The 26,378-nt window shown below is 38.4% G+C and overlaps 1 protein-coding gene across 3 annotated transcripts in view; it reads right to left on the bottom strand.

The window, feature by feature from the left end:
* lmgB (lemming B) overlaps positions 1-26,302 on the bottom strand; it is a 35,698-nt gene extending 9,396 nt beyond the window's left edge. Inside the window, exons 1-3 of one of the 3 annotated variants that reach the window (XR_003656582.1) lie at positions 26,132-26,302; positions 25,802-26,047; positions 21,466-21,643 (exon numbers count right to left, since the gene is read on the bottom strand). Coding sequence is in view for 2 of the 3 variants with exons in the window: in XM_028316252.1 (XP_028172053.1) it covers positions 21,466-21,643; positions 23,129-24,351 (1,401 nt within the window). In the remaining variant the exon portion in view is untranslated. Of the gene's footprint in view, positions 1-21,465; positions 21,644-23,128; positions 24,644-25,801; positions 26,048-26,131 lie in introns of those variants that run through there. The other 2 variants (XM_028316253.1, XM_028316252.1) reach the window with 2 other exon arrangements.
* Between the last annotated feature and the right edge of the window lie 76 nt (positions 26,303-26,378).

Genomic DNA, 26,378 nt, shown 5'->3' with positions numbered 1-26,378 from the left:
GCCATCTAAATTTATCGCCACCACTTTCAGCGAATCGCACTCTAGTCCTTGGTGAATCATGATTTGTCGTTTTGTAAACAGCGTATGAATCAGCATATGGATAGATTAAGGGAAAAAGTGAGGTAGGTACTGAAACACACTCATCACAACAACATTCCATTGTCTGCATAAAAATTATCCAAGGACAGATTTGCATCAACAACAACAGTTAATCATTTCCCAGAATATACTTCAGCAAAGCTATAAATAGAAGCGGATGGGAGAGTGATGATGAGGAATAGTCATTTAATCAGGAACCTTAAAAATATGAATCTATTTGTGGGTATAATAAATTTTGCCAGTAAAGATTTCATTTCTGTTTTGAGAGCTATAAAGTTAACGTTATTCGAGTATCAAGTAAACCGCCCTGACCGTGACGTGCAATCTTCCAACACTCCGAACAGCTCATGCCATATAATGATGCACATTACGCGCTTATCTTTATTATTCAATTGATAGATCAATTTGCGTCCGACTCTGCGTTTGGCCAGCCAGGCAGGTTTACTCAGAAGTATGATTCAAGCTACTATAGGTATTAATACTGCGCAACAACAAGTAACGTAGCCATTCATATAACCTATCATGTACTTACTGCCTGTGTGCGTTTATATTCTTTTTGTGTTGTCAAAAGTATAATACGGACTGCGCAACAAACTTCGTGGGTAGTCATATAACCTGGGTACCTACTTGTGTTTATTTTGGTTTTTTTCTGATGTCAAAAGGCACACATACATAACCAAACACAAAACCAAACGTGTTCACATCGCGTGTATGTTGCAGTGTCAATAGACATTTGAATAAACAACCCACGTGATATCTCTAAAAGAGTTCAGTGAACTTGGGGATATTTGGGTAGGTGAAAATTAAGGGCTTTTATCTTTCGTAGATAAAGAACTGTTTATGGTATAACGGTAGGTTCTTGTGGAGTAAGTAATAGACAATGGTGTCATTACGAGAGCCACTCTGTCTGGCATGCAACGACAGCTCAGCGTGACGAATGGGGCCTTCGGAAAACAATGGGTTACCCCACCAGATTCGGAGTCGTGTCCCAGAAAATGGAGGAGTCATGGTCCGAATGAAATTAAAACGGTTACATTCGGATTACAGTAATAGTTAAGACAATAGCACTTTTCTTAATGCTCTAACTTTAAGATCCAGGAACTTGGTCTGAGGATGATTCATACAGAGAGATAGAGTCGAATTTGTCGATTTGAATGTATTGGAAAAGACATTTTGGTCACAAAATATGGTAGTGAGCCAAGAAAGTTGAAGATGGAATCGAACCCACGCGGAATAAGTAAGCAGCCAAATATCAATTAGTATTCGGTGCGCCGCCGGCTCCATTCCGCGCCGCGCTCACCCGGAGAAACGAAAACAATGCCTAATCCGAGGCCCGTTTCCAACAGGATACTATTTAAATTATTTTGTATTTTGTTAGTATTTATATCATTGTAAGAATTGTCTAAAATAATATCTTTATGTTCTACTGAACAAACAAGCAACACTATACTCTATACTATTGCCCTCATTTTGGATAGATTTGAATGACGTGCCCTAATTACTACAGAAACCTAGAGAAGAATTCCGAAGAATCCGCGAAATGATTTGAAAAGAACACAATTCGAAAGAGTGCATCACAGACTCTACGAGCTTTAGCATGTGAATATGACTTTGCGCATAATAGAATAATGAATAAGATAAACAAATGCGTCATTAACAATTTACGTGACACCTATTTGGCACAATGATGCTATAGGTTAACAACTGCAGTGGCGGTCGTCAGATGGAGTATGGGACACCGCATGAATATTGAAGGAATGCAAATTTAAATGCCTGCGGTATCCACGACGTAATGACGCTGACGAAATCACCTTGACGGAACGAAGCAATTAGCATTTTCGCTAAGCGAGCTGACCTTTCAACTGAGATTCGAGAATCAAGTGATTTTTGTTGCAAAACGTTTAGAAAATCAACAATATAAACCGATGGAGTGGAACAATGTTAATAGATGCTCAATAGTAATAACGATCATGTTATTCGATAGCCTTCACAAAAATTTTACCGTATTCTCAGCAGTTGAATGATTTTCGAATAGCCGTGTACGATTCGGATTTGTTGATGCAGGAAACTATAATTTGCTTTTCAGAATGTTCCACGTGACGCGTTTACTGGGTCAATTCAAGGAAGCATAATTTTGACGGGTGTGATTGATTTACGGTTCCTACACGTTAACGAGTAAACATTTTCAATTACGTGTCTTTCCAATTTAACGGTGCTTAAATTACACATCCAGCCTTTATTGTAGAAGAGGCAATGTGGCAAGGTGTTCATAAAACAAGCAAACTGGCCAGACAAGTGCGCTCTTAATTACCAATCACAGTGCGCGTACGGTGCGCGCGCGCCGGTCGTTGGCTGCGCGAATTTAGCCGCGCAAAGGTCGGCGTTCATGACTCATGGTTATGATGATGTGTTGTCACCACAGTCCGATGGGAACAGCCACAAAGACTACTTTATTAGATGAAGAAGATTCGATATTGTCTTGATGAAAGTTGGTAGAATCATGACATGGAATTTATACAGACAGGAATAAAGACTTAGTAATATATGATAAACATAATATGCCTCTGTAAATATTATACAGAGTGTTAGGTAAATGGGTATATGAGTCGACACTAGCCCATGTTAACGTGGGCATATAAATGGTATGGTGAAGTCAGAAATTTGATATCATCATTTTATTTTTATTTTTTTCATACAAAATATCCCAACTAATATTATAAATGCGAAAGTAACTCTGTCTGTCTGTCTGTCTGTCTGTCTGTCTGTTACGCTTTCCCGCTTAAACCTCGCAACCGATTTTGATGAAATTTGGCATAGAGATAGTTTGAGTCCCGGGAAAGAACATAGGATAGTTTTTATCCCGGTTTTTGAAACAGGGACGCGCGCGATAAAGTTTTTCTGTGACAGACAAAATTCCACGCGGGCGAAGCCGCGGGCGGAAAGCTAGTAGTTTATAAAATCCGATTTGTATGAAAATTAAAATAATCAAAATGAAGATATCAATTTTCTGACTTAACCATACCATTTATATGACCATGTTAACATGGGCTAGTGTCGGTTCATATACCCATTTACCTAACACCCTGTAGAGCCAGATTCAGGCATCAAACTATTGATTCAAGTAGATCTGCTACATTCAGACTGGGTTCGTTGATTCTATCGTCTGCAACAAATATCTCAGCTATAGCAATATCTAGTTTGAAATGAACTGCCTGTCTTGAATAGGCTGTAAGCACGAGATCAGGTCTCTTATTCGCCGGAGCTCTGCATCAGTTCGCGTGACTTCGAGTTTAACGATCGCAATTTCATGTCTGAGATGATGAGCGATGTTATTCAGCATTTTTCGTACCTAACGGTTGGGTTCATTATTACTAGTGATTATACTAATCATTACATACCTATAATGTTAATATTTAATGCTACTAGCTTTCCGCCCGCGGCTTCGCCCGCGTGGAATTTTGTCTGTCACAGAAAAACTTTATCGCGCGCGTCCCTGTTTCAAAAACCGGGATAAAAACTATCCTATGTTCTTTCCCGGGACTCAAACTATCTCTATGCCAAATTTCATCAAAATCGGTTGCGAGGTTTAAGCGGGAAAGCGTAACAGACAGACAGACAGACAGACAGACAGAGTTACTTTCGCATTTATAATATTAGTTGGGATTGTATTGTGCTGGAAGAGGAACTCAATAACAATAGTTCAAGAAACTCATTGTAGAAAACATATCATTAACTCAACCACAAGCCCTCTGTTAGATCAATGCACTCAACTAAATCTAATTATCTCATCTTGGTTCATTCTTTCCCACTAAAAGTAGCTCTATGCGTTAACTTAATAACAGTATTATGTAGTTTTAAAATTTTATGAAGCTGATTAACTTCTGACAATACGTAATAATATGTACCGTCAGACAAGTAAATTATGCTTCGAACTTAATTAACATTCTTGAAACGTGCTAATGTTTAGAAAAATAGTAGAAAGCTAAGTAATGTAATAACTGAATTTCGCAACTGCGCGTTACAGGACTTATGTAACAAAGCTGTACGGAATGCTATTTGACTTTAAATAAAACTTTTCATTGAAGAAATTGCACAATATTAGAGCGACACGTCCCATGTTTGATTCGTAAAATGCATTTTATTCGATGGAGCGCTTAGAGTTCTATTTAATTGTGATCTAAAAATAGGCGTTCATTCACAAATCGCAAAAGCAGCGGCATTCATTCGCTAACTCCATTGGAATCGAGTCGAGTCTCGAGCTTCTGTTTGCTCGTTTTGTGTGGGCTGAAAGGCGCGCGTCACTAGACCAGGCACAGGTTGTGAATGAAACTGGATCCAACGCAAACGGGTTTGCGGCTGGGAGCCAGGGCTGGCTATTGTCACCCTTCCACACAGAGCAAAAAGGAATTATATTATCACGATTAAGTTTGCCAAACATAAATACATCATCAGCTGTTGATCTTCAACTTTTCGTTGCAGATCCAGAGGCCGTCTTTTCTTTCAACTTAGGTACCTAGTTCACAGCTACGAGAGTAACTGGCAGTCGACAGATAAATTCTGGCTTCATAGGAGTTGCAGTAGTGGGAACGAAAGATTAACATGTTATACCGCAAATAGAAAAACACGTAATTAGCACACAAAACAATACAAATACCTGCGTAGTATCAGTTTAGGGAAATGAATACCAAAATACTTAGGAATTTTGTGAGTGGGGAAGTACCAAATGCTAGGAATGACGAAACATGACCTTGAAACCGCTACCAGTTTTAAGGTTACAGGCTTTTATTATTTCATTCATTTTGGCATGACTGATTGAGATTGTATGTCTATTTATACGAGCGTCAATTACAAAACAGTTAATCGCTGGTAGTTTTCTATAAAGGATTCGATCATATTTGAGCTATTCAAGTTAAGAAAGCAGCCCTGACCTAAACAATGCGTCGTAAAGTCTCCGAAGATCGAACGCTGGCAGTGTGGCGTTTACGATTAATAGCCATGGCACAATCGCGGCCGCCAGTCAAAACTACTGAACGATATAAATTTCGCACATAAACGCTGTTGGCAGAACAAAGACGGATCGATTGCCCGTGAGCTCCAAGTGGGAAGAAATTGTTACCCGCATATGGCGTACTTTTTGTTGCCAGTCGAAGGCGCTGAAAATTTCCACGGCCACCGATCATTAGACGATAATGGGGCAAAAAGTTAGACAATGCCTCTTCCTATATCGTGGAGATGGTTGCCCCTCGGACGTCGACGAAATGGCCAACAGTGAGTCATCATGGGAGGCCCTGAAGCTAGTCTCGCTCTACTGAGCGGTATGACGGAAACAATGCCCTTCTCACGGCTGCTTGTTAATTCACCATTCTTAAGAAGGAGCTCGTGTAACGTTTGCAAGGTTCCTGAACAACAAAAACTTGCTAGCTCTATCTTGGAATGGAACATACCAAATGGCATTGAACTAGTTATCAAACGGATATCGATTCTTAATTTTAATGGTTACGTAGAAGTCTACCTCTATGAGATACCAATTATGTACGTGTAAACATAAATTTTTGTTTTTTCTTTTTTTTATCCATAACGAGGAAGCTCTTGGCCTATATCTCCCCTGATGGTAAGTGATGATCAGGCCGAAGGTGGAAGCGAGCTTCACTCGGAATCCTCAACTACGAAGGAACTGGCTATGTTACCTCTAACTGACGGAACACAATAATGCTGTTAACATTGTTGTTATGGCGACAGACTTAGGTAAGATGGTGGTAGCTAGCCAGACGGACTTAGAACAAGCCCTACCACCAACCAAACCGAACAGAAAAATCTGCCCCCACTGGGAATCGAACCCGGGACCTCTGCGTCTGAAGCAGGTGGTCTTACCACTAGACCACAGAGGCGGTTTATGTGTTATCTCCTATTTTAATTCTCTACATTTCAGCCTAATTCATTAACGCTAAAGCTATTGTTTGAAACCATTCACATCTAATTACAGACCGCAAAAAGTAGCTCTACTAATGAATAGTAGAACAAGAGTTGAACTTATCAGTCAGGCCTGTTGACACGGTTCCGTTCACGTATTTCGTCTGAGTGACACTCCGAATGCTAAACCGGACGAATCTCATGCCCTCGAGTGTCGGCAGCCTAAACTTTCTCGACAACCTATCTGCTTCATCTAAAGGGTACGGATGTGAAGACGTCCATCTGCCGCCATTCACTATAACTATGTTGGCGGCGTGCTCAGATGCCCTCAATGCGCGAGGGATTTTACCGCGAAAATAGGCTACGTAAGCCATCTTCGGGCACACCAGCGCCGCCAAGACAGCTAGGAGTCGGAGTGGTCGCCATGGCCGAAATCGGTCGGATGGATCATCATCATCATCACGGATGTGACTTCACTTTCTTTTCTGTTTAACAACTAATGGGGAAAACATTTCATGTTCATATACTTACTACGTAAAAATTTTGAATATAAACAAACATGTTCATTCATTATCACAAATATTTTCCTTTTTAAACTTGCCAATAATGCCAATTAAGCAGTAATATGTGTAAAAGCATTCAGCCATACAAGTAACAATACCCGCAGGGATCCTAATTATTATGTTTTCGAAAAGTATTTATGAGTAGGTGTACGCGTTCAGACAGGTAAAGCCATCGCCACAATAAACAGCGTAGCCCAAAATCGATCGATTTGAGTGTCCAAATAATAAATCCAAGTAACTATACCTGATACAGCCGACGCATATTAAATGCCGGCTCACCGTGTCGTGAGTCACGCGGGGAGGCGCCGTATGAAAGGGAGGACATGAATGGGTCATTAGGAGGGCCTGAACGCTTCCTACGGGAGACGTTGATGTATGGCGCACTGGCGACTGATGCGACAATATCAGCGTAAACTCACCTGGGCTGGGACAATGTTTGTATTGCAATTGGACATTATGTAACTCCAACCGGTTGTATCAAGAAATAACATTCTAAGCGCACAAGACCCAATCCTTACCTTACCACTAATACCAGTTTACCTAGGATATTTTAAATGTAATCACTTCCCAGAACAGAGCCGCCAAAGAGATATTTTAGAAACCTTGGCTTGCGTCACCAAGGGCGCTTCTATTTTTGGTAAAGGATGCAGTGAGTGAGACAAATAGGTGTGTTAAAGAAGTTTCAACACGTGAATCGTCCTAATGGATTTTTTTGCACAACCCGACACTAGTTGAACTTTTTATATTTCCTGACAGTTTTTTGTAATTCAAGGAACAGGTTTCTCTCATAATGCTCTAGCTAGAGATTTCATTTATGATAAGTGATTTATTTTGAAATCGCTATGTTGATTTTGAAATTTAAAGAAATTGTATTTATTTTATGACACAACCACATCAATCGGTCTATGTCCGAACGGTATATGAATTTGAGCAGTATATTTTTAGATTTTGTGACGGTGAAGCTCTATAAAGTTGTTTTGCAGTAAACCTCGAAATTGCAGCTATTACTGAAGATAAACTGTCTGCAGCCGGCTTCACCGTTTACTCCATCCTATCAGATGATTGGAAGATTGGAATAACTAACTCGGTCACCGCTCACCGCGCCAACATCTTCTGGACCAATACCAAAAATTATCTTACATGAGAGTAACAAATTACGTATCCAGTAAACCGCACAACAAATTATATTAACTTTTGACATGATAATTTATAGTCTGCCTTAAAATTAGCACTGATGTAGCCATTTGATGATTGGACGTCGCACGCTTACTATCTAAGCTTTGGTCAGCTTAGAGAAAAAGCCTCTGAGCTCAATACTAGTGACATCAGTGATAATTCAGTGTGGGCTTTAATATGTATGAGATTGTCTGACACTAACAAATATACAGATGTCAGTAGAAATACAGTGTTTCAATTTATACATGACTTTCATTTAGTAAGTCGATATCGGATAAAGCCTGCATATTGATTATTGAAAATAACAAAAACCAAAGACGGGCGGTAGCACGAAAGCGTGACCAAGGCGAGAATACTATGCACCAGTAAAAGTGTTGCCAAACCAAACGACTACCTTTCCGTCCATCCACCGATTGAGTCGTCAGCGATCGAGCGAGACAATCGATTAATGCAGACACGAGCTACGCAATAAATGCAAGAGCGATTGGTTTGAATCGTAAAATGTATGAAATGCCGTGTGTGTCAGTTTAGAAACTGAATTTTTCTCAATGCCGTTAGGTTTTGGTAAATCTTCTTTGCGTGATAGCACGGAGCAACTCAATAAGTTTCTCTCGATTTCTGATGTCTAAAATTGAGAATTCTATTTCAATTGAACTCTTTTAAAACTCTGCTCTTCTTTTTATAGCTCTACATACAATTCCATGCATACTATTACACGAATATCATAGAACAGTTCATAAAAGCATGCCTAAACATTTTTTTTTGTCTACCGCATATTTTTGCTGCTAACCTTGCCTAGTATTACCTACAATGTAGTGTTATGTTACTAATAACCATAACGATTTGCCATTTTCTTGGAAATGCTGCAACTGCATGCTCGCTGTTTCATTGTTATTTGAATTGGAATAGAGACTACTCTACTGTACGATTCTAATGTAAAACTACTGTTTTACATTAGTACAGTAGATTATTTCTATTCTAGTTTCTATACTTTTACATAAAGTGTTGTCTTGTGCAATCTCTTTTAATTTCCGCCGATATTAAAAACGGACGAAACTGATCGTTTATTGGAGATTTTGATGCAAATATTGCTAAATGAAAACAAAATGGTTTGGCATTAAAAAAAGACCTTCGAATTTCAGACAAATGTGTAACAGAATACATTTACTCAGTGATTGTGAAAATACGAGTTAATGTTTGTTTAAATAATGCAAATTTTAAAGGATTGACACGGCAGAGATTGATTGCTGCGTTTATTGAGTTATTTCGACTGCCTCAAATGTCAAAGATCATTTAGTAAACAGCATGATTACTAAATGGATCTTAAGGATGGTTACGAAATCAAAATCGTAACCGGAATCAGCCGAAACATCGCGATTGTCATGGGGCTGCCATTATTATGCAACTGCCATGATCGTGTATCTGAGCCGCTGTTATAATCAACCTAAATTTTATATCGTTAACTAGAACATATTGCACGCTCACTGAACAAACGTCATTATTATAATTTCCTTTACAATAGATGATTTGTTATACGATGATTGAATAAATTAGTGAAGGTTTTCGTGTAAAATGTTCAGGGCTGAAATGATGATTAGTATTCTGCGTACAGTAAGTTCGGTACAGGAAGACACGAGAGTAATTATTTAAATTGAACTTTCCCAAAGACTTACTTTTGGAGCTTCGAAATTTTGGCACACTGACACACAATCGACGAGCATGATTCGTGTTAAAAATGATCTTTCACTCCGTAAAAATCTTGAAGGTAATTTTCGACCTTTGTAACGGTCATAAATAAGTTACTGATCGCATGCTCGATAAGCTCATATATCAAAATGAGATGTTAAATATTGCGGTGAAAATGAAAAAAGATTTACAGTGTAATAAATTGAAGCGTAATGTATATTTAAAATGTATTCCACTTAAGAGCGTTGTCACAAAGTCATTTTCTGTTTCCTTAATAATACAGTTTGTCCCCAAAATAATAGATTTGTCACCATAATCTAGTCACCAAACAATATAAAATCAGTTCCACGAAAAAACACCTAAAATCATGGAGATAATATAGGGTTTAGTACCAAATTAATATTTTTGAATGTATTTTAATAGGTTTGTCCTAATAAGTATTGAAGCAAAATAATTTAAAGTGATCACCAATAAATCATATTTTTGTCGCTAGAAAATTTCAAAAAGTTTCACTAAAATTAGGAGTTATCATCATCATCATCATTTCAACGAAAACAGTCTACCTACTACTTTACTGGGCATATAATGCCTCCCCCAAGGACCTTAATTCCCACAGGTAAAAGCAGTATTTAGATGAAATTTCTAGCAGGATAGTAAATAAAACACATAGTTTACGTGAAATATTCTCGTAANATACAACTACGGATTAAGATCGTTTAGTCGACGCAGCGTTGAAATTGTACAGATAAATGCAGTTTGCGCACTCACTGCGCGACGTCAAGCAATAAAAACCTAAAATTCGAACGCCAACTTTTTGCTACAACGCTCTTAAACTCACGCTCGGGCAGAATAGAAACGCATACATGATGAACGCACAGATACTAAAGGCAGCGAAGTGCAGTCAGTTGCATGACAACGAAACCTAACCGAATGGAAATTAATATCAAATGTAGGTGAAATTGTGGTAATCGGGTAACGTGACGTGTGAAAGTAACGCGCGGGCGCAAAGTTTAGTGGAGCACAAAATCCAGTTTTTATGACCATTCTAAGATAAGTAATAGATGGGATTTACTGTCATTCAAAACGTTATTAATAAATGAAACCAAACAGTTAACATAAGAATTCAATGATTCTACAGTTTCTTTTGAGTCTCAATGATTCTCAGTTTTTATTATTATCTCTGAGAATTTAGATTGTTAGTCAGTAGTTAGAATTTCAGTTTGATTTCAATAGTGTGACGTATGTTTATGCTTTTGCAGATAGGATCGTTTTCAGATTACAAATTGCTATGAATGGTGTTGTTCCAGATGATTTAACAACTAATAGAATAAAAAACAATGCATAAACAAACTTCGGTAAAGAGGTAAGATTTGAACATAAATTCAGGGGAGAATGAACTGAAATCTGAAAATGTAGCTAAGTTGTTGCATGTACACTTAATTAATTTTTTACCAACACCTGCCTGTTGCTATGAAAACCAACAGCAATGTAGGTTATTATAATAATATGGTCATTCGATTTCGGTCCTTATCAATCGAGTATCATATTATTCCCTTCAAGCCTCGAGTCATCACTTGCGCATCGCTACGCTGCGCCTGCGTGGACACGCGTCACCGCTCGCACACACGTGGCGGCTCCTCTGGTATGCAGCGGTCTTATCGACCATCCTCAGCTGACAAGTGCTGACTAATGACTGCGCTAATTATCGACGATAATATGGACTATAACAGCGTAGTTACTAAAGAAGAGGTTACCAATGTTGCTTAGGCAGAACCTGAAAGCAACTGCATACGAGTAACTGTTAAATAATTATAAACTGGCGGCATTTGGTCTCTGATGAAACCTAAATACGAGTATGTAGCAAATACAGAAAGTGCCAAGTTAGCACAAAATATATCTAGAGAACAATCATTTGAGGAAAATTTCAGAACGAAAAAAGAAATTTTGAAATTTCGTTTTGGAACACGCAAAAAAGCACTTGATAATAATGATAATAGATTTTTGGGCTACAAAGGGGAAAGTTGCTTCACAGTTTTGAGTTCCCAGTGTAAACACGAAGATGTGACATCAAGTGTCAGCGAGGTGCAACAGTTAGCTAATGGCGCACATGATGCAACCGCTGAACCAGTAACTCACTGAGCTACATGAAGCGCTGTTATGTTGTAAGTTGCAACTTCGGCAGAGCGTACAAAGCAACATAATTCATTGCAAATACTTTTTGTAGGAACCTAAGCTTATGCAAAGTCCATGAAGTAATAAAAAAAAGTGCTAGACAGAACGTCGATGAAATCTGATCGAAAAAGAAATGGCGTCACTTTTCAGGATTCCGTGACTCACTCCAAACGTTTGCCGCGGTGTAAAGTCTTCAAATTGGGTCGCCATTAAATGCAATCCAATTATAGGATTTAGTGAGTTACCCGAGTGAGAGCTCAGACGTGCCATAATTGAGGACTTGTTGAGTCGTCACTTGTCAGTGATCCAATAAAGTCTTATATCATGGCCGAGGTCGTTGCTCTTTCATTCATGCTCTAATGAAGGCACGGTAGGATTTTTGTGATGCAAAATTATTCGTTAGCAGGCGCTATATCTGACGTGTACAGCACATTGATAGTGCTTGGTTATGGAGTGCTGAGTCAACAGAAGGTCTTATCATTTTAATTACAATTTGTCAACAAACACTATATTTTCATCCAACACACTGTTTTATATAAGTTAATTATGTATTTTCTCTATGGAACTACCTTATTTGGAAAAACAGATTGCCCCAAAAGCATCACTTTAATTTTTTTATTGCGTTTCATGTCATTTAGTGCCAGAAAGATATCGAGCGCATCATTATATTCTGAACAATTCGTGTTATCCATTAAATACCCGTTTTATAATAGCTGTAAAACACTAACTACAGTGTGTCACCCGAGGGACCGGTGAAACGTAATAGTTCCAGCAAACGGCCCGTGTCGCCTATTGGATAATATGTCGGACGGTTTGTTTTGGTTAATGCGCCGCTGGCTCCGTTATTTATAGCCTGAGTTTCGGGCCGTCGAAATGTCATCGAATATTGGCACCAGCACCGTTAGAAGGGACGGTTATTTTAACAGTTACGCCCTTATTACAAAAAGTTTAACCCTAGACGAACACTGGTTCAAAATGACATTGCCATACTAAATTTAAATCAGAGTTCAACCAGAGTCTAATTTTTTGTAATAAGGGGGTTAAAGTTTAACTACAACCAAGACTGCAGAACAAACCCATTCTGTTACCAGTCAAGCAAAATAATGGTATTATGAATGAATGACGTAACAAGAATTTTAATGAACTCTTAATTAAAATTTCAACGGCCATTAAAGTAATTGGAATGTTGTGGTTCGGAAAAGTCAAATTAATTTATATTGCTAATTTCCCGCTATTTCATCCGTGTTGATTTATTTCTTGTTGCCGACTGTAAAGAGCAGGGCTTCTTTATTCTAAAATTATAGGCGCTGATGAATTTCACAATTTTTATTGACGACTTTCAAGTAATAGCACATTATAAAATAATGTTTATTTTTTACTCTAGCAACTAAGAACTTCTTGCTTACTAGCTGGTGTGTCTGCAACAAACGTGTAATGTGCTATTACTTGAAAGTCGTCAATAAAAATTGTGAAATTCATCAGCGCCTATAATTTTAGAATAAAGAAGCCCTGCTCTTTACACCGACCTAGTCAAGATTACTCATAATATTATTTCAGTGTGAAAAAGTTACAGATTAACCTTTTATGTGTGTACTAATTTTTCTTGAACGACTAACACCCGTATTCACAAACTATGCTTGCTTATGTGAAGCAGCAAATCGAACGCACCGTTGAATATAACTCTGTGATTATTTCGTGTGTCACCCTGTGCGTCCACGCGCACTTTGAGACCTCATAGTAGTGAATACGGGCGTAAAAGACCTCGCGCGTAACGGAACGACTCAAAAACATTTTAAACCAAAAATTTTCTTTCTTTTTTTCTTTCTTTTCAGCCAAATGACGTCCACTGCTGGACAAAGGCCTCCCCCAAGGTTTTCCACAATGAACGGTCCTGCGCTGCCCGCATCCAGGCTCTTCCCGCGACCTTTACCAGATCGTCGGTCCACCTAGTAGGAGGCCTGCCCACGCTATGTCTTCCAGCCCGTGGTCGCTCAAGAAGGCTAAAGGTCACCCAAAGGGCGATTGAGCGGGCTATGCTCGGAGTTTCCCTGCGTGATCGAATCAGAAACCAAAAATAGAAGCATTTAAATAAATAAAGCGTGACAAACTGACAAGTGAACCCCACAGGACTACAGTAATCAAATCCAGCGGGGAACATCCAATAACACCATAGCTTCCGTGTCACGTCGTTCAACTTTTTGTTAGTGTCATCCATCACAACGGTTGGCACTCCACCAAACGCAGAGAGACAAGTATTTTGTAATCGAATCTACACATTTGTGTTGTAATGGACGGATTCCTACGCATTGTTTATGTCATCGCAATCGTTGGTTGCTAGACGCATTTACTTGTAAGGCTAAGCTCACACTTGTTCAGCAGTGCCAAACTTAGAAACATGCGTTTTTAAATTTGCTGCTTCACTTAAGCAAGCATCGTTTGTGAATACGGGCGAAAGTTAACTAAAGACTTGATCAAACTTCTTCCTATTTACGAAGACTGATATTCTGGCATTCTGAGCAACCTCGGTCGATTAAATTCTTTTTTTTATTAATGTATTTGGACATTGTTCGTGTTTTTGCTTCCGAATATCTTTGGAAGTAGCATTCGGAAGCAAAATTGACCTAGCTCAAGGAACTCATGCGTAGAGGGAAGCAATAACTCTTGAGCAGTGCTTGGTCATTTTATTTTAAGGCTGGTTTTTCGTCGTTTTTCAACATCAATAAACCGTTTTCAAAGCATTTGTAGTGCTCTATCTGATTTGACCTTTCATTTTCTACAAGGCTTGATTCACATTTTTATGGGACATACAGAATTTAAGCAGCAGTAAGCGAGTCAGCCAAAATCCATCCTAACGTAGATGAGACCTCCCTAATGTGGGTGTACCATTTTCAGGTGTACCTTCTTCTTCTTCATGTCGTGTCTAAAACAAACTCCGCAACAAGAGTGGCGTGGTCAGTAGCCTTCATTAAATCTTCCTGCGTGCAGTTGTTTGGGCACGCAGGACACGACATCATGTGCTTCGTCGACTGGGGAACAAAAATACACTTGCACTCCAAGTTTGAACCATCAAAGAATCCCCACGTAAACAGATTGTCCGTACTACGGCCGACCTGCGTCCGAAGTCCAAGGTGTGTACCTAGTAGCAGCGTATGCAACAAATTATCACTGTGTATATGAGCCCTAACATAGCATCATGGAGTGTGATTAGTTTTCGAGTCATCTGGCGTGTGACGTGGGCCTGGGAGCCCGGGGTGTCGCTGTCGCTATAAATAAAAACCGGCACGTGCGCGAACGCTCCTTCCAGTCAGCCTGACGTACTGCGATTATAGGACAAGTTAAGGTTAGCGCAGACGACCCAACGTTTGTTATACAATTTTAGGCAGTGGGAACAAGCTTGTTTAGTTTAATTTCGCAGTGTGCAACGGGCTTTATATTGTTAATTACTTGGTGAAGTGGATTAAAAAATTATGAACAATTAGATAAACAAAGAAATATCATTGTTAGAAACTTTCAGATACTTCATTCTTATTTGCTATGTTATATTAGCTAGAAATACTTCCCATTTCTCATTAAATAACTAATTAGACTCATAAAATATGTGTATCGACTTTTGCAATAGAGTCGTCTATCAAGTAAAAAGTTAATTAATAGTGTATATTTTTCAGTACAGACAGACATATGATTTAATTGTACATTATTACCTATTCTCTCTGAGATTAAATGTTGGTTTAATTTCCGAGTGTGAAGTAACGCCCTTATTGATACGAACTAATCATGATTAACCTAAAAATGCTAATGGAAGTGTGACGTAAATTTTACGTCAAACTACTCTATAGATAGAATATTGACTCAATATTATTGAGATAGTGTTGCGTAAGGGATTAAGTGAATAAGGGTCTACTTGCAACATCGCTCACTCTACTTCTTCTTGTCGTATCTACAACAAACGTACAGTGTCAGCCCAAAACTCTACTACAAAGAGAGGCGTTGTTAGTAGCATTCATTATCTTTCTGCGTGCAGAACTGCAGATGTTTGGGCACGCAGGACTCGCCATCATATGTCTTCGATATCGTCATCGACTCACTCTACTATGGACGTAGAATGACTATGAAACTGATTCATAGATTAGAGTCGAAGCATAGAACTAAGAACGTTGCAAAAAGGATTATTAACCGCATTGTAAATAATAACAGTGCTTTGGTACTTTAACTTTAGTACCACTCATAAAGACTGCCATTTCACATGTGAGCATGAACTAGTACAAGCTAAACCAGAAGAAGTACATCGCTCCGGTATTAATTTCAGGGCGATTAACCCGTTTCTAATAGGTGAAAGTACGCAAATAAAGTTGTCGCGCCACTGTAATAAATTAAATAATGGTGTCCGCCGACCAGAGCCGTGCCAACGCGGATGCGATGGGTGTCAACAGCGACATTATACAGGGTGTCCCTGTAAGTATGCATCACACAAAAAGTACAAATGCAACCACTTTCCTACCTATAGGAACAATACCCAAATTACGTACCCATACTAATTGGCTAACCAGCAAATGAAGACAAATTGCGCTAAAAACTTATTTTTTTTTGGAAGATTTGCACTTCCTTCTACTGGGAAGTTATTGCATTTGAGCCGTAGAATTAGTCCTTTTTATTTGATCCATAATTACAGAGACACCCTGTATTGTGACATTAGTGAGACAATGCGGGCGGAGGGTTGACCATCCCGAATAGCCGACATCAATCGCCGACGCGCCACGGTGGCATTTCCAAATTAAATGCCATCTATACTTAGAATTAGGAAGCTTTCTTCTGACACGAATAGAGTTTATTTTTGATACAAATAGAGTTTTGATGAGCGTCTACTTTTAGGTTTGTCAACGAACCTATAAACGAAGCCAGTTTAATGACAGTGGTATGCTGGTTACTTTTGCCAGAGAATTGACCTATGGAGTCGGAGAGATGTTGTGACGAACTGCCGAGTTTTAAAGAAGGATACAATTTATTGGTGTGAACGGGCCTCAACCCTATGCCTACTGGTGAAATGACCTTTGATCATTTTTCTAACAATCATTTGACCCCAAGTGACAGCACTTGAGACGCAGTTGCTAACCGTTTCAGAAATGGCCTCTTGCCCCTTTCCCAGTGGCGTTAGTACGAACAATTGCGTGGGAAGACGAAGACGCTCCCATACAAAAGAAGGCGCATAGAAAGTCGTCGTCCGATAGTATCACTTTCATAACTGTTTCCAAAATAGGTATGTAAAGACGTAACAGAAAACTTAGCGACGGAAAGAATGCAATCGAAAATCTACAACGCAATAAAGGCACAATAGACTTTATTATATCGGAGGGAGAACAATAGAAGAAAACGAATAAGGAAAATACGCGGGTATCGTTAACGATAAACATTATCTTTCAAATCCTTAGCTAAACGACAGCAGATGCACATTCTTGTTTAATCATTATTGTAATTAAAGTAAATACAGGATGTCACTATTGTATAGTCTTTCTTTTTTATGCATTTGCCATCGCATAGTGTGGCCTTTTGTATTTACAGGTGGCTAAGTATACTTTTTTTGCCTTAGTTTTTCTGTTAGAATAAGAATAAGAATAAGAAATTTATTCATAATGTTCATTACATTAGATTAGACACCATTATTTAAACATAATACAAAGTTATAGACACAGTCTAGTAGAGCCTACGCTTTTCGTGACTTCATAATCAGAAGAATACAAATGCAAACAAGGTTACACCATAGGCCTATAAACTTATTAAACCGGATTTCGATACTATAGAAATGGATGTGTCACGTGAAATATTTTAGTATTATGTACCATTTTACGACTGGATTGCCTAATGGAAATCATTAAATAGCAATAAGCTATTTCATTATTTCAGTCAATTTCTACCAATCAATGTTATAAATGCAAAAGTTTGTAAGAGGGATGTTTATTACTTTTACAAGTAAAAAAACTGAACGAATCCGAAAAGATTGTAGTTTCATAATAACTTACAATTTATAAAGTGTCACTGTGTGAAATTCTCCAAAGATATAAAAGAAATACCTACTTCACAAAAGAAATCACTGGTGGTGTATTGTACGCTCAAGTGTATTTACTGCGACATAGTATTTTATAGTTAGTTGTAAAGTGTAAAGAATGTAGTCAGTTGACGAGCGAGTAGGATGTAAATTATTACAAGGTCGGCAGGCTTCGACGAATAATTACCGATCAGCCTGCGAGATATAAATCGATTTATCGAAGTTTCAAATCAGAATCAGCACTAAAGACTATAAATTACTCCCCCGTTTGGACATTATTTATCTGGTTTATGAGTCTTCATGTATAAACAGTACGACTAACCAAAGGAAGATTACTAATCCCATACTTGAAGTGATCACAATTGATTGCCACTTTGTCGCATCTGCTTGTTGCGGCTTCGAATCCTTCTGAGGATAAAATCTTAGTTATCACGAGGATCATAGTTCTGTACTATGTTACGTATGTATGAATATTTTAATTATACTCCAAGTGGCTATTCTCCTTTTTGTGGTAAAGAGTCCAATTTATATTATTTATCTAAGTTGACTTGAAAACTGGTCCATATCTGTGATTTTTTCTCCAAGTTTCCTGGTATGTTTTGTCAGTGACAAGGTGACATTGCAGTCATTAGTTAGGTGCAGAGTGCGGTAGGGTAATTACGTGTTTTTGCGTCATGGGGAGGTGCTGTATGTAGTATGTCTACTACTGCTACGTTTATATTACAAAACTGCAACAAATCATCGTGTAGTTACAACTTACAAATTCTAACTTCAAAAATGTATGTATAATGAAATCCTTCAAGAACTAATAAAACAAGACCTGGAGACAAATGGCCTATTTAATTTACTACTCTAAAAACTTATCTATGTTAATATGCAAAGATTAGTAGGTTTACAAATTCAACTTATTATGGTAACATTTTAATTAAATGATAATTCGTTGGTATGTAGTTGTAATTTTGAACGACTTTTATCTCGTGATATTTGGCGATGCAAACACATTTGTACTTTGGAATGTATCCCAACAAAGTTGTAATTAACAGAACTTGTTGCTATTTGGGGCAATCTCCTTTTACGTCAATGTTGACAAATAATTACCAAATCAGTGGTAGGGAGGTATAGGGTGTTGCAACAAATGGCAATGCCAGATTTTGTATGGAAGGTGGCGTCTTTTATTTTTCGCGCGGCCATCGACCAAACTTTGTTTTTTGATTACAAAATAGTGTAATAAACCAAACTTACTATGGCATGTATACCACTAAACTCAGTCTGAACTGAGTTACGAGCGTTAGAAGTTTGATGATTTACATACTAGATTCGCTTTTTGCGCGCAAGTTTTGTTAGAAATTGCAACAAAATATTGCGCTAATTTTTAATTGCGCTGATTCTACTCCACACTGATGTCTGGAGCCTTTAATGGGTGGTATTGTTTGTTTACACATACAATGTCACTATTTTGTTGCAATTTCTTACAAAACTTGCGCGCAAAAAGCAAATCTACTATGTAAATCATCAAACTTCTAATGCTCGTAACTCAGTTCATCAGACTGAGTTTAGAGGTATACATGTTATAATAAGTTTGGTTTATTACACTATTTTGTATCCAAAAAACATGGTTTGGTCGATGGCCGCGCGAAAAAAAAAAGACGCCAATTTCCGGCATTGTCTTTTGTTGTACAATATAGAGTTATACTAACTCCTCTAGTCAACCTTTGGGCTTAGCAGAAATTAGAGCGGAGCGTGCCTGAATTTTATTAGATTACAAGTATTAAAGCAATAAGTAACTGTCACTTCAGACAGACTATACTTTCTTTGTAACTCTCACGGGAACGAAGTTGCGAGCCGAATGTGCAATAGAATAACTACTATTAATCATACCGCAACTTCTTAATAGTTCTTGAGAACTAATCCTGATAAATGACAACGTCCTTAGTGCGTCTGGAGCGTGCCAAGAGTGCTAGAACAAACATGTTTCGTCGATGATTCATAGAGCCAGCCGTCTGCTGTGACATAAACAAAGCGATTTTCTATGCTTTATCTAAGTTTATTATGATTGACAAACTTCAAACGAGAATTTAAAATTCAAATCACATCTACTATCCTATTTTGACCGATTGCTCAAAGAATGTTAATCGAACAGCTAGATAAATAAACCATAAGTGCCGTGTAAATATTATTTCACTTACCAGTAATTGTTGTTATTGTATTATAGTTACGCAGATAAAATGCAAGGCATAGTGCAGCCGTTCCCTATAGCTTATCGTGTTTAATAACACTGCCATATTGGCACAAATAGATATCAGCGATCTATAATGAAATCGACAGTGCAAACAAAGATACAGGTGTATCGAGTAATAATAAATTATACATTTCCATTTCGTTTACTTAGATTACTAGAGTTGATTGTGACATTATTATTCGTAGTACAGTTTGTAGTAAATTTAATAATAAATGCAAGTATAGATAGAATACATGGCAACATTGGCAACGTAGGGTTTTTTGCATCAACATTAGTCTAGATCCGAAATACGCAAAGTAGTGTTAAATATAACATTTACAAAGTAAAAGTACATAATAGTAAAAACTATAAACTGTTACAGAATTTTCAGTCCACAGGCACGGTTAGTAACTAAACTACCTACTATACATTAACCCAGTTCTATTTTTTATCCAACCTTTTATATCAACATTTGAAATCCGCACGCGCGCCACTTCGCCCAGTGGCCCTACTTCATGAAACCATGTAAGTTTTCCCGACTGTAATATCTATTCGTCTTTCTCACTCACCCTTGGAATCTGTTACGAGCGAGAGTGACAGAAAGAATCGTAGTAAATAAATACGAAAATCGCGTTACGGAATAGGCACTCAGATAACGAGTGATAGCTCTAAAACTAAGTTTAACATCTGTTTTTTCCGAACTCCGACCGCGGCCGGTGTATTACATTAAACATTACCATGTTTGTACTAGGGATGGGGAGCCATGCTATTTTAGTGTGCATCACCGGTTTTTATGAAATAACTGGTTTTACGTTACGGATGTTATCAACCGATTGGATAATGTAGAGGCCATTTGGCGATAGATAGTCGATTCTAATGTTACATTTACGGAATATTTCATTTCCCATGTTATTAAAGCTGTTAACAGAGCTTAGTAGGAACTGGAGAAAATATTTTTTAAACAAATTATGACATGGATTAAACAAGTGTTTGAAATTAGCAGCAAACATTTACGAACTTTCATTTACAAAAAATAATGGAGATGACAAGAGTTAGGTTTAATCAAATTCCGTTCTTCTGACTAACAAGTTAACCTAGAAACTAGGTTTAGTATGTAACAGATGTCTCAACTTGGTAGAGCCAAGAAAAAATGCACGTGCTGCGTGTACTAAATTCGATGCCAAAAATATTTCAATTTCTTTGAAATACGGACCGAACATCTAACGTTTCAACGTGTTAAACCAAACGGTTACCATTTTACGAGACATAGTTAAACCTTGTTTTATTAAACGATAAATATTTTACAGCGTTAATTATTTTCACATAAAGAGCTTTGTGTTTTAATAAATTGTGCCCATAAAAGTGAATGTCTATTTAAAATTTTCCGGGATACTAAATTCCATCGTCCTTTGTGTACAGGTGAGTATAGACTAGGAGCATTTCTATGTAATGTAACGTTCTTGCAAATGGTACAACACAGGGAAAATGTACGACGTTTGGTTCGTGACAGGGTGAAACACTAGACATTACATTGAGCGGCTCTAGTGACTAGTAGTCTATACTCACCTTACAGAAAATTAAAGAAGTAAAGGCACACTTACCATTTCTTTCTTCAGATACGTGAGCTGCGAGTCGAGGTCAGTGGGGGGCGGATCGGAGGGCGAGGACGGAGGCTCCTGGTCCTCAGGTTCTCCCTCTGCGAATCCGCTGAGGCTCTTGGGCAGAGGAGGCAGCCCTTGGAGCGACATGGTGCTGATAGCGCGGAACTGCTTGCGAAGTCTGGAGAGGAAGCAATAGATGTAGAAAAAATAGCTGTAACTGGGAGAAAGAAACTGGATATCGTGCTGTTTGGACGGCCTTGGAGAAGTGATTTCAATTTTAAGCTTTGTAAGAATCCTACGTTTATGTTTTTTCTGTTTTAACTAAGAGTTCTTATCAGCTTCTCTTTTGAACTATTTGGTTGATTTCATTTGTACGTCGCTGGACAATAGGCGAGCGAAAATAGCTCTCTTAGCTGTTTGATTAAGCGATTGGGTAGAGACTAAAATCTTACTTTAGTAATGACTAGTGATAGGAGCACAATCGAGCGAGAGAGAAGGATATAAGATTTGGAATGAACGCTCGCTAGATTGATTTTCATATGACAAGATTTTGCATGATTTGAGTTATTCCTATTGGAACACAGTAGGCCTATTTCATGTACAATTATGCATATTATTTTTATTGCTTTATAAAACCATTTACAATTCTCATAGCAATCTGGATGAATCGATATCGACTTGTTTTATGATTCAAACATTAAATAAAGACAACACAAGTAATTATATTACAGTTGAACAATATTTATCTTGGAAGTAGAGTTTACAGCTCGAATGATATCATGGATCAATAAGACCACAACATGGATCAAGATATAAATAGCCCTTGTGTAGGTGGATCAATGTTGCTTTTAAGTTCCAGAAACCTGCAAAGTGCATTAAAGACGTTTCGTAGATTTATAGAGCATGATATCATACAAATTTTCATGGACAAACAACAATCAAAAGACTGAATGATTAAGCAGACGGACGTATGGATTTATGCCAGAAAATGTTCGGGAATTTAAATAAAAGATTTCAAATAAATCTGTCACTATTAGCTCTACGTTTGGGGGTGGGGATAGGGAGATACTAGTAATTGACGTGATAGTTTAATACGTGACGTAATTATCTTTTTAATTTCTGTAAAATTTTTGAAAACTCATTAACAGTCACGTAAAAATACTACTTGTTAGGAATGTTAAAAGAATAACAAGTCCTATTAATAATAGTGCGACACGAGACGACTGAAACAATGTCGCTTCAAAGAGTAAAATGTTAAATTTATTAGTTTCCCTCAGCCGTTCAGTCGCTTTATGTCGAGCTCGACGTTTATTTTCTTAGCACAAACTACAAAAGGCGTTCTTCAAAGGCATAATAAACTTGTTAGCAGTACAACCCAGTTCAGCCCACGTGACACGAAGGCCTACAAAGTTAACAATTCATAAGTTGCCGAAGAGTCGTGATAACGCAATTATTACTTGTTAACGATGTCCCATTTGACTGACCTAAAGTTTGAACATATAGTTATANTAGTTATGTGCTACTACACTATACGTATGACTAACCGGACAACCTGGTTCAGCTACTGACCTTTAAATACAAACTACCGGTAAATTTTTAATAACCACGGAAGATTCATGTTGATGCAGTGATAACAATAATGATGAACTTAAATTATAGCTACCTAGACTTGAGGTCATCGTCCAAAATGTAAGCGTAAGCTTGGTCGTATCCATCGTCTGTATTTCCACTTGTGACAGAAGACATAGCATAATTCTTTTCCGAATCCTCAGAATCACAATGTCCGTTTCTTTCATTAATGTCCTTCGCTTCTAACGCGCTGGGAACGCTGGACTGCGAGTGCATCGTCTGCAACTCATATATCAACATCTCGTGGTTGTTCATGTCCTTCATCAACTCAATTTCCGGCGAATCAACACCATTCAGATTCTCAGAGTCTTTGCCTTTGTCGATAACAATATTTGCATCGTCCTTGTTTCGACTCGCAAGTATTTCTGAAATTAACAATTCGGTGACCCTTGACGTTTTTCGCTCTAAGGAATTGGTATTTTTATTTACATTGTCGTCACGTTTCGGGCTTGTAGAAACCTCGCGCGTATCCGGAGTGTTATTGACTTGCTTAGAAGGACTGTTACGTAATCTATCATCGAATTCCTGAACTTCCTCCACAGTAGCATAGGGCGCTTCTGATAAAGGGCTCTGTGGGGGCTTCGCATCTATTGGCGATGAATAAGGACTTATATCCGGCGATTGCTTTGGGGAACTACGGTTACTGCTTGTAGACTTTTTCTGTATAGGTAAAGGCTTCATTGGTTTCAACTTAGGTTTAGGTGATAAAGGCGGAGGAGGAGCTTTCCTCAATGGCAATGTTTTCTCAGCAAAACTTGACGATTTCGTCACTTTACACTTAGCGTCTTGGTCTAACTTGTTAGAAGTGGAAAGAGATCGCACTAAAATTTGTTTACATGTTTTCACCGCTTTAGAGTTTAGGGACTCGTTAGATCTTTTCGTCGGCGCCGGCGTCGGTATCGAGCTACTGTCGCTCGAACTCCGCCTAGAGTTTTGTCCGCTAGACCTTCGTTCGTCGGAAGAAGAGCTTCGATCACTGATGACATCGCGGATGAACGACTTAACTCGTGCTAAACCGTTCTGTTTGGGCGAAACAGTGGTCTGATTCACGGCATTGGTTCGTTCTAATGTTTTGGCTTTTGCGGTTTCTGGTTTCACCCGCGACTTCGACAGATTGACCTTGGATTCAGCAACGGCCTTCCTCGTCTTCGCAAGGGCCTCAGCTACCACACTCTGGTTGGGCCGCGGTGGCACGGGGGGCGGCCCCTTCAGTTTGCTGGTCTTCATGGGTTGGGCGTTGGTCTGTACCATCAGCATGCTTGAGCGAAGCGTCACTCGAACAATACTATAAGAGGAGAGCTATAGTATGGAGCGCGTTTGCACTTCACTGCGTGTCACAACACTCGCGAGCGCTCAGACGCGGGGTCGACACGGCCGTCCCCGCGAGCGAGCGTTACCGACTGCCGCGCGGCGAGCCGACCGCATGCCGGCTCCTTTCCAGTGTCCCACAGGGCGACACGACTTTTGCAAGCAAATAGGCACTCACAAAACTTTTAACTTTACCACCCGGACCTAGAAATTATTCAGTAGTATACTGTTGCGTATATCTTCCAGTTTACGTGCGCCGCACGGACGAACAATGAGTTGACCCACACTTTTAATAACGTAAAAGCGATTGTTTACAATGAGAACGAACGCAATACTGGCTACCGGTCCGTGGCACACGCGACGCGCTATGGCTATTGTTTGGCGATTTTGAAAGCATACTTCAATCTATTGAATTCTATTGTTTGTTGTAATTGTAAATATTGTTATGTGCCTAATTCATTACAGGATACAGCTGGTAATAAATTGCACATGTGCATTATGTATTCAAATGGTAGGTAAAACTGCCGACAAAGTTTTTCTTTTTATTATTTATGCTCTTGTGTAACACAACATGTTAATAAAAAAACATTGTACAAAACAAAACAAGTTGAGTGATTGTGCAACAAGATTCATAAATTGATTACAAAATGAAATTGATTTATCATATACTTGCATACTATTTTTTATGTTATACACAGATCAGGTAGTAGGTATTACTGTTGTGTTCACATGGCCTTGTGGGATGTTGAAAGGCAAGGTCTGCCGTTACAAAGCAAGTGAATGAAAGCATTGTATGTTTTATAAAGTGGATTAAACTTGAATTTTGAACAACAATGAAAATAATCCAGTTTATTGACAGCATTAACTTTAATTTCTAAAAAAATATATAAAAAAATTGTTATCACATTGACCAATTGGCAACTTTCAAAATTGAAATGAATAATTTGAAAGTAAAGATAGGAAAATATCGACATCAAAGGTATTCCTACAGGAAACCATCATAGGACTTCAAAAAATAATAATCTAACAGTAAGGTAATTCACTGTCACTGTCTTGAAGCCGTATGGAGCTTTGCTAATACTTGAAATTTCCCTTTTGAGGATGTATTTACATCATTAGCACCATAAATAATTTAGTAGTTTACAAATTCTATTCTACTCAATACACCAAGAATTGAACACAGATATTATTATACTTAGTAAATATTCAGCCAAATTAACCATTACCTACATTTTATTGATATCTTTTTATGGGACAGGAGGTAACCTAATGGTGAGTGATTACCGCTGCCCATGAACACCTGTAGCCCCATATCCGGAGGAATTTCTAATCAATAAATCAATTAATTTGACACAAGTGCCAAAGGGTTTAAAGTATAAAATCAATAAATACAACTTACATGAACTTGTCTACTTGTTATTGAACTTCCAGTCTTGTCTGCACATAGGGCACTGCTGCTGCGGTTGAGAGTGTAGCCACTTCACGATGCAGTGGATGTGGAAGCAGTGGGAACACGCTCCCCACACAAGCGGGCAGTCGTCTCCTGGCAACTTGCAGTCGGGGCAACAGCTGTCGAAGGGCATGCGACAAATGCCGCAGTTGTCGTCGTTCGCCACCCAACGCCAAGTCGCGACGCCGGTCCAACCTTGGTACAAAATTAACTCAATAACACGAAATGCTGCGGTTTTTCTACGTAGATTATGAGTGACGAACTGTGTCACTGACTTACTTTTAATTGTTACTTTCATAGCTTAGCATAACGGCTACGCACGAAGTTGTGGGACTCAGTTCTATTACATTCACTGCTAAAAACACTATTTCGTCGTTATTCTACCCTAAAACATAAATAAACTTAATCAAAACACAAATCAATACACAAGAAAAAGCTGACTGGTTGNTCAAGTTTTGTTCCCAACTTTGCCCTCCATTTTTATCTGTAGCTTCATGGGTTTGACCATCCATATCTGTGGGTTTGA

This window comes from Ostrinia furnacalis, unplaced genomic scaffold (assembly GCF_004193835.3).
Source record: "Ostrinia furnacalis isolate ACB-3 unplaced genomic scaffold, ASM419383v2 OfSCF5489, whole genome shotgun sequence".
Classification (NCBI taxonomy): Eukaryota; Metazoa; Arthropoda; class Insecta; order Lepidoptera; family Crambidae; genus Ostrinia; species Ostrinia furnacalis.
Note: the sequence above shows the minus strand (reverse complement) of the source record. Positions and strands in the feature narration are given on the sequence as shown.